At 40.6% G+C, this 17,932-nt stretch overlaps 1 protein-coding gene across 15 annotated transcripts in view; it reads left to right on the forward strand.

Annotated features, from left to right (window-relative positions):
• Nucleotides 1–17,932, forward strand: part of CADPS (calcium dependent secretion activator) — a 471,095-nt gene that overhangs the window by 314,773 nt on the left and 138,390 nt on the right. For all 15 annotated transcript variants that reach the window (XM_086367063.1, XM_086367067.1, XM_086367064.1 and 12 more), the window contains exons 11-12: nt 3,029–3,241; nt 16,307–16,443. In XM_086367063.1, the coding sequence (XP_086223189.1) occupies nt 3,029–3,241; nt 16,307–16,443 (350 nt within the window). The remainder of the gene's footprint in view (nt 1–3,028; nt 3,242–16,306; nt 16,444–17,932) is intronic.

Below are 17,932 nucleotides of genomic sequence, written 5' to 3' on the forward strand. Positions count from 1 at the left end.
GACAACTTTACCACCCTAAATAGACTGTGTCCATGTGTGTGGTTGAAACAGCGATCCCCGGCCAGGGAACTGGCAAACATTCCTTGCCTGGTCTGCCTCCATCTATTCCCAGACATGTCCTCTTGTTCCTGAAGGTCAGTCCCTGTGGGATGTTCGCTGGAGAGCCCGGGCATTATCATACCTTGCATTTTGCAGATTCCTTCCCCAGGATCTGCTGCCTAGGAGCACATGTTGGCGTTCACGTTGTCTTCTTCCTTGGTTTTCTTCGAGCTAGTTGCTCTGCTTTCTCCTCATTCTCATTGGTGTGTCCTTGGTCTCCCGGGCTTTCTGGAAAAGCTCTGTTGCTCTTCACTGCTGTCACTGTCGTTGCTTCTCCTGCTTTACCTGTTTCTCTTTGCCTCGCTCACCCCATGGTTAGGCTCCACTCTGTTGTCAATAACTCATCCCCTAAGAGCAGTCGCTGCATGCCAGGCATGCTGCCCGGGTTCCGCGTGGTCCGGCACTATGCTTATCGTCGTCAGCTCTGGAGTCAGACAGCTGGGGTCAGAAGCCCAGCTCCGATCCTCACAGCTCCACTTCGTGTTCATGGGATAGTCAGTTCCTTCTCTCTGACCCAATTTCCACATTTATACAATAAGGACAATAATGTATATTCTTTACAGGCTTCCCAGGGGATGCAGTGGTAAGACTGCCTGCCACTGTGGGAGATGAAGGAGATGTGGGTTCAATCTCTGGATCAAGAGGATCCCCTGGAGCAGGAAATGGCAACCCACTCCTGTATTCTTGCCTGGGAAATCCCATGGGCAGAGGAGCCTGGTGGGCTATACTCCATGGGGCCACAACGAGTCAGACACAACTGAGTGACTGAGTACATGAGCACATGTACATCCTTTGTAAGGCTGTTGGGAGGAGTCCATAAAAATCTCAACACTTCTTAGCATCTGTGCCCCTCTACCTCTCTCCTTCCTGAGTCAGCCCCATGAAAGGACTTTCTGACAGTAGCTCCAAGAACGCAATGTCCCTATTCTGAGCTTCAGGCCCTGGCAAATGGGAGGTGGTGGGGCAGGGAGAAGGTCCCGCCCAGTGATGGCTGGCCTGGAGTTCACCTGCCCTATCACAGAACCTTATCCCAGCGGTTGCCATGAGACTAGACTGCAGAAGCTCTACCGAACCCAGTCTTTTCTTTTAGCTCCTTGGTACCCACTTTTCAGAGCTTAAAGCATTCCTCAAAGCTCTTCTTCCTTTCTCTCTCTGCAGAATTTTCCTTCTTACAATGCTGTCCATCCATTTCATCAGGTTTTCCGAGCTTGCTCACTGTATACCATCCTATCCAAATCACACATTTTAAAGCTCTCTGTAAGAAAAGAACCAAAATAATGCTTCATAATCACAGCCACAAAAAATATTTTATTAAAATTGCTGTACCCCTCAACTCTTCATATAAAAAAGATGCTCTTTATTGTTCTATAATCCCTGGCAACTGTAAGTGCAAAATTATTAACACATACCCATTCTTATGAAGTAGACATTTGAATTAATACTTTCGGCACAATAGATAAGTCTTAACATCACCAGAAATCTTTCCCAAGGCAAATGTCAAGTAGGTTGGCAATTGGGCCCTGTTGGTTTAGGGATTCTGACTACTCCACTTACTCCCCTTTCACCTTTAAAGAGGTGGGTTGAGGGTAGATGAATGGTGAGGAAACTGGTGAAGATATGAAGCTTTGTTTAAGGATAGAGAGTCCCAGTCACCCCAAAATTATGGGCTTTTGGAATATGTTGACAGACACAATGTAACTCTGGCCTGAGCCCAGAGAGAGGCCTCTTTTGCCCACTTATCTCTAAATTTTAGCCTAGAGAACTGCTTATGGGACAAAATGGGTCTGTAGAGCATTCATTCATCCAACTTGTATTTGTTGAACACTCACTCTCTGCCATGCACAGTGCTGGGTACCAGGATGCAGCAGGGAAGAAAAGAGACAAAAACTCCCTGCCTTTAGGAAGTAAATTATGTAATTTTTTAGAGGTGGTAAGAGGTTTGAAGCAAAAGAATGCAAGAGAAGAGAGGTGAGTAAGGAGAGGTGAAGGTCAGGGAAGGCCTGAACAAGCATGTGATGTCTGAGCAAAGACCTGAAAGAGGCGAGGCTGTGACTCATGAAAATAACTGGAGGAAGAGTCCTAGGCACAGGCAGTAGCACTGTGCAAAGATCCTGAGGCTAGAACGCACCTGGGGTGTTGAGGGAGCGGCAGGAGGCTACACGGCCGCGTGAACTGGTGCATACACGTGCACATAGTAAGAGAGGCGGGTGGGAGCAGTGGGGGCTCAGTTCACATGGGGCCTGGAGGGCCTTGGCAGAACCTAGATGTTTCTTCTAAGTGAAATGCGGAGCTACTGGTAGGTTTTGAGCAAAGGGATGGCACAACCTGACTCTTGGGCTACACCAATCACCCTGGTTCCCATCTGGAGGGTCAAGTATAGAGAGTGAGGGTGGAGGCAGATGGATCAGATAGGAGGCTACTAGAATAATCCAGGTGAGAGATGAATGTGGGTGAATTCAGAGTGGCAGCCCTGGAGAAGGAAGAAGAGGTCAAATTCTGTTGTAATGTCCTGAAAGTAGAGTCTTCAGAATTTCATTGGAATGGGCAGTGAGAGAAAAATCAGGAGTCCAAAACATCCCTGAGGTTGTGGATTTGAGAGGCGGGGTCAAGAGGCGTTTCTGTTGTTGTCATTTGGCTTGTTTTTAAAAATCAGGAAAGTAATAGAATGTTTGTAGACGGATACTTACCCTGCCATTAGGCAGTTCAGTTGACGACTCTGTCCCCAATAAGACAAAGGTGGCAGGAGACAACAGCCAGGCTCAAATGCCTCTTGGACATCATGGTATCAGACTAGCTATCCTATAGTTAGATAAACAGATGCACCTCTTTTCTCCAGCCCAAGGAAAAGCATAGAGCCTGCCGCTCAGAGCTTAGTCCTGCTGAGAACATTACAGCTCAACTTAGTAGTCTTTCTTCCCTTTTAATCCAGGTTTGGAGGGTGGCCGAGCCTTCTTCAATGCAGTCAAAGAAGGAGACACCGTGATATTTGCAAGTGATGATGAGCAAGATCGCATTCTCTGGGTCCAAGCCATGTATCGGGCCACTGGGCAGTCGCACAAGCCTGTGCCCCCAACCCAAGTCCAGAAACTAAACGCCAAGGGAGGGAATGTGCCTCAGCTGGACGCCCCCATCTCCCAATTTTGTAAGTAAATATGCCATTTGTTAAAACTAGTTCTGTAGAGTAAAGTCAGTCTTCTAAAGTTGAATTAGAAAATCTAGTTGCTTTCATATTAAGGATGCTCAAAATCATGTTTGCCTTAAAAAAAAAAACAGTGAATTCAGAGGGGAAGAGTTGGGACAAAAATGTTAGATAAAAGTAATTTTAAAGTGCAATACTTGACAATCCCCTCCTCCAGGACTAAACAAAGAAAAATATGTTTCAGGTGGATTTTTCTCTCTTTGTTTTGATGAGAATTTAGAATTCACAGCCAAACAGGTATTTGTTTGAGTCCTTCAAATATAGTAGATTATGTATGCCCTTGCCTCATTTCTTCCTATTAAAAGTAACTTTAAAATAGAGCTTAATTTGAAATAAATTTTAACATGCAACTTAGAACCATTTAAAAATAAATGATGTATCTTGCGTAAAGAGTAAACCATGAAACAGCCATCAACACAGGAATCCCAAAGCAATCCAAAAGACTCTTACTATTCATTGCTAAAAGTACACTTAATACTATTTGTGATGAATGCAAAAAAATAAATAAATGATGACATTATCACATACAGTAGGGGAGGGTCGGGGTGGGGGGTGGGGACACAGGAACACACACAAGAAAAAGAAACAGTATCTAAAACCCCATTCTGAGCTAAGACACCAGAACCCAGAAATGAAACCATCTCCTCAACAGTCCCAGTTCATATTCCAGTGTCTTCCCCTCTATAGCTTAGCATCAGTTTAATTTCTGGCCCTGTCCCCATGCCATCTTGCTACCAAGATGATTTTGATCTTGGGACAGTGTAGATGCACAGGGCAAGATGAAGGACAGCATGCCCCTGCAGGTATTTGTTGAAACAAGGAAAATGGAAACACTGGCAACATAAAGCACCAAATTCATTTTAGTTACAAGTGTTCACCCTAAGTAGAGATGTCTGCCATGCCCTGAATGCACGTCAGTTAGGAAGAGCTCGGGTACACATCAGTTTTCAGCGATAATCATGGTGAGTCTTGTCTTTAGCATGGCACCTGCTCATTCAGTGTAGTTCACTGAGCAACTGTCTAGGTGATGAGACATGATGAGGAAGACAAGGAGATCCCTGTTCTCAGGATACCTCCAGCCCAGTGGGGAAGTCTAGACAGTAAACCAAGTTAAAATATATATATATAGTAAGATAGTTTCACACACTGAGAAACACCATAAACAATGTCATGCATTGGTGAGTGAGTGGGGAGAGGAAATAGAACACAGATGATCTGAGCTTAAGCCCAAATGATAGGAAATTACCCCCACAGACATCTGTGGGGAAAGAATTGCAGCAAAAGGGAAAGCAAGTGTGAAAGTCCCTCATCGGAAACTTGACCTTGAACCCAGTGCTTTCACACAGTCTCTCCCCAGTTGCTCTTAAAACGTGGACCACATGATTCTTTCCCTATAGCAACAAAGTAGAGGTAATTCCCTTTCGATGAATTCCACTGCCATGTCTATTTCCATTTAACCAGACTGTGTTCTTAAATCTTGTTACACCTTTGCTGGTGGGGAAGCATTCTTGTTGGATGACAAGTACTACCCATCAGGTGCTCCCAAGGATTCTTGTCCTGTACTGATGGGTTTTTATTTTAAAGGAAGATGCTTTCCCTGTGGGACAGTGTAAATAATCACACAATCGTGTGGGTTTCCACACAGAAAACCCTAAACAAATAAGAACTCGAGGAAGGGCTCAGTGGAGGAGGGACAGCCCTTCTGACCTTGACCACCACCAAGTTTCCTACTCTTTTTTCCTGCAACATTTGTGACACTTAGAAAGAAAAGAAGCATCTCTTTGTAAATGGTTTAGTCATTAGTTGAAATAAAACATCCCCAATATTAACTTAATTATAAAAGTTCCTCTGTAATGGAATCCCTTCTTTCACCTGGCCTAACAGGCTCCTTATAAATGAATTTTGAAACAACACATCCTATCATATCCCTCTGAGATGGACTTATCTCTGTATGAGGAAACAAAAATGCCTAATTATGATCACCATCTAAATCAACCTCATAAAACATGTATCACAGGCGATATTTGGAAAATCTCAGTTTTATTTCCAAATAATTTCCATTTCTTCTGAGGTCATTTCACCTTACATTCAGTGTGTCTGTTCTATCGTCTCCCCAGATTAAGAAGTTAGTACTTGGTTCGTGATCAGCCCACTTTTTTCTCTCTAGTATAGGAAAGAGAATGGAAATTCAGGGGTAAAATGAAATGGAGAGCAGACACAGATTCTATAAAGGTGATGACTGAAAGAGGCTGTTGAAGGGGATGCATGCCTCTTTATGGAAATACACTAGGGCTCATGATTTAGAGTTTCCTCTGTGGGTAGGATTCATTTAGCTATGAAATTAGAATCTGGTCAGTAGGCATCAGCTAGAAGATTTTTTTGCATGCACGCAAGGTTGATATATGTTACTATCCTAGTTGACAGAGGAAGCTTTTATTAAATAGAGCATCCAAAGCAGAATTCTAAGAGTTAAAATGTGGGGATGAGGATAAGTAGTATCATCCCTCAAGAGCATGTGAGGCAGGCTGGGAGGTGAGTGAGGTCAGGGGTGTCATGCCCCTGGGATTTATCAGTACCTGCTGCTGGAGCCACCCCCTTCTCTATTACCTCCTCATCTCTGCCTAGGAACAGAAGGTCTCTAGAGAGTATGAGGCATACCCCTCCTACCAGGCTCTGTAAGAAGGCCACTGCTTTCAGCCATGCAGATTGTGCCCTTCAGGAGGCTCTTTTCCCACAGACAAAAGTGTGAACGGTGCCTCTTGAGTTGTGCAGTGCCCGCTTTGCACAACTGTATGCTTCTGACCCTGCAGTCAGTGACACTCCTTACATGGAGCTTCAACCCACTAGCGTTAAGCCCAGTAACCCCGTAGTTACTTTACTACCCCTGAAGCAGAGCCTCAACTACTCCAGACTTTTACCTATTGCTAGTGTAGGCACTTAATGAAAACTGTGGCCAGAGTACCAGAAAGTGAGGCTCTGTTCCCATACTTTAGAAACTAGCATCGTAATCTAGTCAGAATTTAATTCACCCAAACTTCTGTATCTGATCCCCAGTCATTTCCAGTCAAGAGTATATGAAACCCACAAGAAAGATCCAAGCAGGATCCAAGAATTTTGTATTCTGTGGAGTCACTGAGTAGTTGTTCAAAACGACCCAAACGTTGCTGAGAGTGGTGGGTATATCATACTGAGCGGGTTCTGCCATAGAGTGAAGGTTACGTAACAGTTACTGCAAAGCTGCATTTAAACCTTTAAATTCAAACCCTTACCATTAAACAGATTAGCTTTAGATTTATACTAAGTCAGATTTAGTGTTTATTCATACTTAGAATCCTAACTAGCTCATCCAAATTTGCCAAAACTTACCTTATCCTAGCAATTAAAGTCCTGTGTCCCAGAAACTGTTTAGTCCTGGGCACACTGCGACAAACTGGTTACCTAGTACTGCAAAGCAAGATTACAGAAAACTGAAAAACAATCACAGCATAGTGAGAAATAGCAAGTGTCGACTCTTCACTGACATTTGCTTCTCAGTCTATAACTCAGTTTATTTTGTCACATCACAAACATTGTCAGTCACAGACTCTCTAACGAAAGAAGTAAATACAATCAAGTATTGCATTTTAAAAAGATTTCCTTGACTTCCAAAAGGTAAGGATCATTGTTAAATACTTGATTCCGTGCACATCTCATTAAATCCCTGGTTTCGAATATTTACTCAAAGTAGCTGCCATCCTTGCAAGTGAATGATGAAGAAACTTTTTAATGAGTTTAACTTTGTAATCACTGTGTTAGTATTTACATGGCAAAGGGAAGCTAACAGAAAAATGCAAGCGGTTTTTTGGATAGAGAAAAATAAACACTCCAGTCTTGTCATGTCGCTGTCTGCTCAAGGGAAATTTGAAAATGGAACATTTTACAGTTTGGGATACTTGACTGTATCATGAGTTTATTTGGGTCTTTCTAAATTCAGTTTGACAGACTTCTGGGTGCAGATTTTACTTCTTTTACAACTTCAGAAGTTCGATTTCAAAATGAAAAGACACGTCTAAGAGTGGAGTGGAGTATTTGTATGGAATTGGGAAAACTGGGAAAAAATAGATCCTGCTATTCATGAGTTTCTATGTGACTCTACAATAATTTGGGGAGGGTTCCACCAAACTTTACAACTTTTTTGTTCTTTTGTGGTTTCTTTGGTGTGTGTTATTGTTGATTTAATTTTCTCTCTCTCTCTCTTTTTTTTTTTTTTGGTTAAAACTTAAAAAAATTGTCAGTGCTTACCTATACAACTTTTTACAACAAATACTTATAATTTTCCATTTTCTTAAGGCAAATGTTGCTTACTTTGGAAATGACATCCAAATCTATAATTGAGTGTTGCCACAATTTGTTATACCAAGTGGCCTCTCACTGAAACACCTGACCCCTGTCCAGTGTGTGTTAGAGGAACAGTGAAGACCAGTACCTCTGTTTTCAAGACTGGGAGGGGAGTGGGAATTTTAAGCTTTGCGATTTTGGTCAATGATTATTTGATATGTCACTTGCAATGAGTCTCATATTAATGTCTGTTTCTCAACTAATAACTGTTAATCACATCATAAATCCCTAAAGTTGGATGTTTTTGAGAATTGTTCTAGTTTTGCTACCACCTGAACAGCCTTGAGCAGTTAGGGGGACCTTGGTTACTGTTGGTTTGGGGTGGGGGTTGGCTTTGGTTTTCTTGTTTTTTGTTTTGTTTCATTTAAGTTTTCTTGTTCAATCTTTGCTCGAACCCAAGAACTTTAGCTGCTAGGTTAGAACTCCTGTCTGCTTTCCTGAGCCTTGTTGCTAGTCTTTATGTTATTCTGGTTTGTTCCTTCTTACCCTGCTAACTTCTAGCTGGACTGAAGGGTAAGTGTTCCCCTATAGCTAGCACAGCTCAGATAATCAGACTAGATTATCTGACACCTGCAATGTGCTTCCTCCCTCTCCTCTGAAATCTTCCTCATGTCTAGACTTTGTAGTAAAACTTTTTATGTAATTTTCCTGACCTTAGGTTGGAAATGTAAGCTTCCATACTGGAACTAGGATGCATGTGATGTGTGCATAATTGCCTCCTCTCCTTGGCTTTCATATTGGCATCAAATGATCCTCTGAGTAAAGCCAACCATTAACATCTCCTATTTTTTTTTAATTCCAAGAATATTAATGAACATCACAACGAAATGGCAAAGACTGCCTTCGTTTCATGGAATTCACAGCTACCTGACTGCTTAATGCCTGAAAACAGATCATTTTGCACTCTGATGATGTGTTGTTGTTGTTGTTTTTCCTTTCCCATTCCAAAGGTTAGAATGGTCAGGGAACCAATGGTGTGGTAACCATGGATACCTTAACGAACAGAAAGGTGGGCTAGGAAACCCAAAGGTGGTAACTGAGTAAGACTCCAAGAAATTGCAGAACGCAATTAATAAAGTAAATGCATTATTTGAACATGAAAGAATTCATTCTGCCTAAATTGAGGGTGTACTCTAAGACCCAATGGAGGTTAATTTTGAAAAGAGAGATATAATACATGCAGCTACCACACACAAAAGCAAGAAATTGAGGACACAATTGAAATCATGTAATTTACTCACAGAAGCTTCAGATTCACAGTCTCACAATGTCATGGAGGGTTTAGACCTCTGGTCTCAAATCTCTCTCCACTGCTCTCCCAAGAACAATGACAACAATAACGTTTTTTACATCATTTGTATTTGTATTCATTTTTCTAAAACTACACCTCTAAGAGGAAAAAAGAAACTTTAAAACTAGAAAAATCATTCTCTTCACTATTTATTACTAAAACAGAGTATACAGTTCCTTTATTCATAGAGGAAAAAGTCAGTCACCAAAAATGTGTTAAGGGAAAACTTGACATTAGAGGGAGCTAGAAAAATTGGTCAAGAGAGCAGGCAAATATGTACTCAAGTATTCTGAACGCTCACTTAGAAGTTGTAGGTCGCATCATTTCTCCTGACCATTTAATAATAGTCCTTGATTCTTTTCGTTTCTTAATTTTGCTTTCCCCCTCCTTTCTTTTCTTTTTTTCTTTTGCATAAATGTACCCCTGGCTAGCAGACAGATTTTTTTTTTAACCACTCCAAGCAGATACTTAATTCTTAATTTAACTTTCCTTCCTTTACATGTCTGATAAGGCATTTTTAAAAGCTTACTGGAGAATGTGAACTTGGTGAAAATTTAGGATTTTGCTATACTTAAAAAAAAATCTATAAGATGGATAAGTAGATGACTGAGTGAATTTTTTTCTAATAAAACTACATGTATTTGCCCAACAACACATTGATATCCTAATGGACTTCCAAATAGTCATTTGCCTAATTCCTTTCTAGAGTTTTGTCTGAGGAGATTTTTTGCTATATCTTCTTGTATTGTCAACTTGCAGTTACTACATTGCAGGAATGCAACATCAGAGAATGAATTCAGTATTAACTTGCATGACCCCAAACCACACTATAAATCACATTTCTTCTCTCCGTAAAGTATATGACTTTTTAAAAGAATAGACTCTCATAGTAAGGTCCAAAATTTTCCAAATACTGTGGTAGGCTCTCAATAGATCATATTAAATGAAGGGTCACTTCTTTGTTACCTACTTGAGGCACATCTAACATATTGTTCACTAATCAACTATTTTCATTACCTATAGTGACTTATAGGAGACATTATTAATTAGTCAACTCTCGAAAATTTGTGTTAGCTCATGCTGCAGTGCCATAAAAATATTATCAAGTACTCTGTAAATTGTAAGTAAAGCAGGGAAAATTACAGATCATTTATTTGTTTCCTGATCACTGACAAAAATCTCTGATGATTTTTATTCAAAGCATTTGCATTATGAAGAATCACAAAAATGAACATTGAAATAAACATCACATGTTTATCCCCGTGGTTGTCCTGTCAGTGATTTCTGCAAAATGCAGTGTGGCCCTTAATAGCTTCTGAGGAAGCCTTTTGGTGTTGGCCATGCAAGTTAGGTTGACTGAGTCAAAGAGACCATGAAAGAATTAAGTTGTTTCTCAAGGGCAGCAGGCAGGGGAGGACCAGTCTTTTGCTTCCTGTGCAGAGCTCAGGCAGGGAGCAACATCCCCTGGTTATTACTTGATCAAGCCAAGAAAAACTCTTCTAGAAAAGTCTGTAAACAGCCAGCTGCCATCAATCATTGTCATTTCTTTATTTCATGTCTTCTGATGAGGTTGACTACTGTCATTGTTCGTTATTGTCCAAACCATACATCCACTCTTACACTGTCAAGCAGATATGACAAGCACACATTTTCCATATAAGAAAGATACAAAGTCACCTTTTAATTTGCAGTTTGAGTTCACAATGACTTTATAGTTACATTAGCTATTCTCTTGCCTCAAGCATCCATCAGGAGTAACAGCAGCCATAACTGTGCTCTAAATTTCAGTGATAAAACAGCTACCTCTAGTTTATTATAAAAGGGATTCAGTAGAGAAAGAAGCCTCTCTTAGACAATTTATTAGCAACCTAGTCATAGTTTATTTTCAACAGCAGAATTTTTTCTTTAGCCTATAAAAAGTTCTAAAATGTAATATTACAAAATAAAAAGAGAGATTTGACCTTTTCTGTTCATTCCCTGAGCTGCTGGGATAATAAAGTCTCCATAAAATGAAAATTGAAAAAGTATATTATCCACTCCCCTCAAGAAAATTCCATTTGGTAGACCTTACTGCAAACTTATCTAAATTTTTTTTGGATCAGAAACAAGATCACACAAATATGCTTGCTATTAAGAGATCATGAAATAATATGATATGTGCTTTCCCATTGTGAGGGAGAAAATATCAAACATGAAGTAAACCCAAACCTTGTGATGGGTTAAAGAACAGATAAACGATAGGATGGTCAGTGATGAACATCACTTGAAATTTAAGCAGATTAAATGAGAGTGTAAAGTCCACATAATCATATCATTCCAGGAACTGTGATTTTCACAATAGTCCTTAAATGCCACACCAAAATTGTTTTCGAGCAAACTTGGGGCAAAGATTTTAGTTAGTTTCCGCTTGAAAGGATACCTGCTTTCCTGAAGTCTGTGTGTCTGTCAGCCTTTTCCTTTATCATGGATGCCCACTGATAGTTCCTTAAATTTATAAATGTAGTTTAGGCACCATTATTCATCTAAGTTCAGTGTGAAGCCATTCTCCTATGCCCATGCTGTAGAGGACTTCAATATCTTTATACAGTTAAAGCCCAGAAGTGAAACAAGTGGCATTGTTTGGAAGATGTGTTGAATTATGCCCTCGCTCCAAAGCCTATGAAATTACATAGCCCATTTTCAGTACATGTGAAGCCCTTGCAAACCGAGCAAGAGTTAGCAACTATTCAGCCAAGTCTGGAAAAGGTTAAGACTGAAGTAAATTCTTAAAATTCAGTCAGTCCTTGATTTCTTAAATAAGTTTAAAAAAAAAAAAACACACACACATACTAATGAAAAAGAACATTGGTATGTGTCTCTGAAAGCAAGAGCTAATCCAAACCTCATTAGAGCTTTAAGCTTCTACTTTCCCCTCCTAATTCTGTTTTGCTCAGCCTAGTATTTAAATTCATTTGCATTCCCTTGACACATGCCAAACATTGGCAAAGGAATGGATCCCAAGGTGTCCTGAATCCAGGAATTGACTTTCTCACCCTTTTGCTCTGGGCTGTTTTCCCCTTGCTAATGTCAACATTGGAGTTTTCTTTTTCTCTCATCAGCCTGTTCCAATCGTTTGTACAGGGCAAAATGGGATGGCACGGAGCATTTAGTTTTTAATGTTCAGCACTGTGGAAGAACAGACTGGGCCATTGCAAGGATGACTGGATGGTGTTGCTTGAGAAGCACCCACAAGTTCTTTGAAACAGAATTTAGAACAGCTGGACCGCTGCAGTGTTTTATTTTAAAATAGACAACATATGTAATGCATATGGCCCTAGACATGTATGGAGACACAGGCAGACAATCTGAATGGTATCCAAAGACACCTGCACCTAGAATTCTGTTTCCTTTTATAAGATTTTTTTCCCCCTTAAGAGCACATGTTCCCACTTTGGGATTTGCAAGATGCCATCTGAATCCCCATGTGTGTGACTCCTTAATAAAGTCGATGAGAAGTTTCCTGGGATGGAGGTGTCAGAGTAAGTCAGTTAATAAATACCTCCTAAGGACCTGGCTCCTCTGGGAGCTGGAAGGGAAAAATAACAGATCAGGAACGTACCCTCAAGAAACATATTATCTATCAGGGAATTTAAGTGTGTGTTCTGACCACAGAGAAATACATCACCCAGCAAAAACACAGAGACAGAGATTAGGAGTTAATTATACAGGGCCAGAGGAGAAGCATAAAGCAGAGAGCTTGGGAAGGACTCTCAGCTTCCTAGAAACAATATGGTTTAAGAGGCAACCTCTAACTAACATTAGTGATCAGAGTAGAGACAGCCTTGGCTCTCTGAGAATATTAGACCAACTGACTTTGAGAGCTGTGAGAAGCCTGCTCGTCCACTCACGGCTGAGGCGAATGCTTAGTATATGCTAGGTACCTAGGTGCTTCACAGATTCTTCTTACCAGATCCTGTGAACAACCACCTCTGAGGGTAGACTCAAACACCTTTCTCAACTTAACACGTGAGGAAAATGAAACTCGGAAACATTAGTCAACTTCCTCACGTCTCAGATCTTCTAACAGCAGAGCTGGCCTCACATTCAGTCTTTGTGACCCTCGAAGCCCAGCCATCTAAGCACCTGCTGTCCCACCTCAGATAAATTGTTCCTGTTGAATTTAATGTGTCAACATTTCCGAAAGTCAAGAAATAGAAAATATTTGTTGACCAAATGTATTTATTTATTTCCATGAGATATTAGTAAATTATTTTAACACATACGTCTTGAGTGCCTGCTGTGTGCCAGGTTCCATTGTCGGTGCTGGGAGCACAGCAGAGAACAGAATTTTCAAAATCCGTGTTTGGATGGAGCTTCAAAATCACATCCCTTCCACGGACACCATAAAATAGCATTCCCCACCTACCGATTCTCCTTCCCCGCCCCCCTCCCCACCCGAATAGAATAAACTCAGTGAAACTCTCAGAAATTTCATGGGAGCCACCCTGTTAAGCACTCTTGAGTTGTTGGAACCATTGAAATAATGAGCCTAATTCTGAGTAAATGATGATTCTATGTGAGCAAAATCCAGGGGCTGCTCGGTGTACTTGCTGGAAATTCCCACTGCATTAAGCTCCATCCCCCACACATGGAAGTTGTGAAAAGGACCTTAAGAATGATTAAGTGACAGTGAAGCAGAAAGGGAACTGAAAGTTTGGCTCCTTTTACACGTGAGGAAACTGAGGCTCAGACAGATCAGCACCTCCGCCAGTATCCTGCACCTCTTTAAAACCGGCTCTCACAGGAGCGTCCAGGCCCCCTCCCTCAGTCCCAGGCTCATTCACCATGTGAACTGACAAGAGACAAAAGGAGGAAGAAGGGAAACAGGAATTTCTATGTTGATAGGGTTACTTTCAGAAAAGGAAAACAGGCGGATTTTAAGCCTGTTTTAAAGCCTGCTTTAAATTGTCAGTAAAAATGAAATTGTTCTTTCTCTGAAGTCTAAGCCAAGAATTAGCGTGGTGAAGCTGTCTTGTGATGATGGATGGGGGAGGCGGGAGGGTGGGTCTGTACCCGGGTCTCCACGGAGGAGCCAAGCTCTCTTTGCAGATCCATTTCCTGAACTGGCAGCCAAGCAAAATAGTTCATCACCAAGTTTTCTAGAGGCTCAACAGATAAAGAGTAAGAGACTTGAAACACGGGCTATATTTTGAACAGCCGAAAAGAGAGTCCTCTTCTCTCTAGCTGAGTGACCGTTTGCGTCATCATAATTGAAGAGCAGTAAAATGGCAGAGCCAAGCTGGCAAGGTGAGCGGCCTGACTAGTTGGTCAGCCTGCAGCCTCCTCTGGGAGATCTGAGAGCAGGAAGCTGGTGCTGGCCGAAACTCGCCTCATCTATCTGCTAGAAATTGGGAGGCACGGCGTGAGTGAGGCTTTTTATGAGGATGAAACAGGACAAGCAATGGGTGTGTAGCCCACTGTTAGTTTCTCCAGGGACTGACACGATGGGGCTAAAAGAACAGATTTGTCCTAGGCAATGGAGCGGTACCACCTGGGTTACAGGAGTGTCATCTTGCAGGAAGACACCTAAAGTTGGAGCAGGTTCAAACCGCTTGCCTTGGGCCACAGGAAACACACACACCCCACCCGACTCCGCAGAAACAGCTAGCTTTTTCCCCAGAACCAACTTCCTGGCCACCTCTCTTTCCAGCCATCCTGAGTCAAAAGAGAAATACAGCTTGGACACCACATTACCAAACAAAAGAATGCTAAAAGATTAAGCACCTAACCTCCAAATTGAAAGCACTTTCCTGAAGACAAATCTCAGGCAATTGACCCAGCAAAGAGGCAGATTCTCTAATAAAATCCCTGCCCATGTGATAGCCCTTCCAAAATCTCGTGTTTTATCCTCCGAAAGGAGCGAATTGCCTATTAAAACACACATCCTTCGACTTGCCTTCTGGAAACTGTTGCTTTCGTGTGTCTTGGGCATAAACAACACATCCTGTTCAAACACTGACCACTTGCTGCCTCTCTGAAAGATGACTGAAGATTTAAAAACCTAATAGGAAGAAGGCGTACATCTGACATACCATGCATGTAGATTGGAATGATACACAAAATTAATAATATGAGGGAAAATCATGATCTTAATACTACACTGTAACTATAGCCCCCATTTTCAGTCAGCCCCCAAGCAGGGAAGAAAAAAAAGCTGCCTGGGATGAAGGCCACGTTTGAAAATATTATTCAAACACCTTCTCAAGTCAGAAATCCATTCTCTGCATGTCCTGACAGCATCGCTGGTCCCTGGCAGGTGCCTGTATTCAAGGAGAATGTTGCACGCAAGGAGATGAATACACTCTTGCTTGATTTAAGATTCTTTTTCCTTGCAGCATTTCAGGAGAGGGAGTAAATATGAGATGGAGTGAGCCGATTCTTTTAATTTCTAGGACCTTCGTTCCCTTCTCTTCCGAGATTTGCTTGGTCTCACTTGAGTTGAATTCTCTGAGTTATTTTGCCGATTGAATATAGACTATTTTAGTTACACATATTGAGATTAATTAGTTAGCCCTTAGGAGGTTTTGCCTACAGCCTTCACCCTGTAAGGAAAAGTGTGAATACATTGAGACTATTAATTCACAATAAATGGCAGATCATAGCCCTTGCTGAGTAAATTTGTTTGTCTTTCATAAGCTTTGCTAACTGAGTAAGCACACTATCTCAGGCAGTGTCCTTTGCTATCACTAACTAAATTCCCAGTGAACTTATTCTCCAGGTTTCAGTGGAAATCTTTTGTTATTATTTTGTTTTAATTTTGGAGGATGGGGACCCAAATCTTTTGTGCAACCAAATTGGCCACGGGGATTTGAAAGGGGAGGATACTAATATTGTCACTTGGCTGAGAATCAGCATAACCCTTTTTTTTCCAGATGATCCCAGTAATTGTAGAGAAATTGCTCTAGACATAACCACTGGAATGGCAGAATCTATTAAAAATCGAAAAGCTAAATAGGCTTTTATAAGCAAAGATCCGATCTGCTTTCAGTGTTTGGTGAAACACAGGCGAAGTTACGGTCGTGTGCTTAGTTTTTCAAGAACAACATAAATGCACTAGAGTTGTGATCATTTGATAAACATGTTGATGCCAATATATTTTTGCCGAAATGCAATAAACTCACCAGTAAGTGATGCAAGTTGACAATGGGAGGTAAAAAGAGTATCTTGGGGATGTTGGTGGGTGGCGACGGGAAAACAGCTAGCATTCGTAATGCTTAGTGAATTCCTGTGTAATTTGAAATGTCAAAGAAAATGCGATGTTTCTCTAAATTGTGTCTCTCTCTACATGTATAAATGAACAGACGCAGATAGAGCTCAAAAACATGGCATGGATGAATTTATCTCTTCCAACCCCTGTAACTTTGACCACGCTTCCCTCTTTGAGATGGTGCAACGCCTAACTTTGGATCACAGACTTAATGATTCCTATTCTTGCCTGGCAAGTATATTCTTTGGTCTACAGCAATTTAAATGCAATAACATTTTGAAAGATAAAATATTTCTCTACCTTTGTGTCAGAAGCTCTTCTCCCCATTACGGAGCCTCTTTAACAATTATAAATGTGTTTTTGATTTCCTGGGTTGAGATAGTTTTCCTTACCAAAGAAAGAAGACAGAGCGGGAGGAAGTTATCAGTAGAGACAGATCCAATTCCTCAGCCTCCCTATCTGAGCGTCCCCCTTTTCAGCTGCTACATGAGAAATATTCTCAAGAGGATAATCGAGTTTGGCACCTACTTGTAGAGAACTTGTAAAAATTGCCTTGGTTTCTTAGTCTTCAAGATCCCCCTCCCACCTCACCCCAGATAATAAGACCCTGTGCTCCTGTCTCGGAAATGAATGGGTCCTTTTTGTTTATATTTTTAAAGATTAAAATGATTTGTCAATAAAGTTCACTTCCCCTTACATAAGCTAAATGGGTTTGGGTTTGTTTGTTTGGGTGGCTTTTTTCCCTACATAGTATTCCAAGCATTTTTTATACCCTTTGAGGGAATTTTTTTATGGTGCTTAAGATGGTTAGAAGTCGAACTCTTCCACAAGTGCATGGGTATTTCTTAAAATCCTGTTTTAAACCTAGATTTAAATCATTTAAATGCAAAGGACTGCTATTATGTCTTTATTGGATTTCTGAAGATACATTTTGGGCTTTATGCTATGCAATTTAAAAGACTCAATTTATTTTCTTCTGCAAACCAGAAATTGTTATTTTTTAAAGATAGACTATTGATCCCACTTTATAGATGGGAAAGGTGAGGGGAAAGGATACAGTGGCTTTACACAGAGGAAAAGCCTCATCTCTGACTCCACATACTAAGATGAATATATCTGTATATTGTTAATATTAATTAACTCAGGTTAACATTTTATTGATAGCAACATAAATATAATGAAAATCTGGGTTTTTTTTTTAAATGATACGGCTTTCTCCTAAGTCTGTTCCAATTTTTCTTTTAAATTCCTTTTTTTGTTCTTTGTTAGAAGCCAAAATATAAAAATGACAGATAAAATAGTCCAAAAAACAGAAGCAGGATCATGTGGAATAATTTATTAATCTTTGTCTCATAAAAGATTCATTGATTATCTCAGGTTTAGAATCACATTATCAGAAGTCTGAACTTTGCCAAACTGAAAAGGAATACATCATTTTGACTTTAAAAAAAAAAAAGGCTTACCTTGCATTGCAAGGCAGTTTTTCTCAAATGTGTTTTCTGTGATTATGTAATTATTCACGTCATTATAAATTGTGTTCATGAAACTTGTAAGAATTTGCCTCTGAACTTAAATCGTTTCCTTTTATATATAATTCCTAGTCTCTTGAGGAATTTTTTTGAGACGTATTATTTTCAAGACTTTTTTCAAATCGTACTTTCTTCGGTTTTCTGTTTCGCTAAGACATTCATCCCTGAGGAGTGAATGCCGTCTAAAGAAT

This window comes from Bos grunniens, chromosome 22 (assembly GCF_055505025.1).
Source record: "Bos grunniens cultivar Pamir isolate PY7600 chromosome 22, Bosgru_T2T1.0, whole genome shotgun sequence".
In the NCBI taxonomy this organism is placed as follows: Eukaryota; Metazoa; Chordata; class Mammalia; order Artiodactyla; family Bovidae; genus Bos; species Bos grunniens.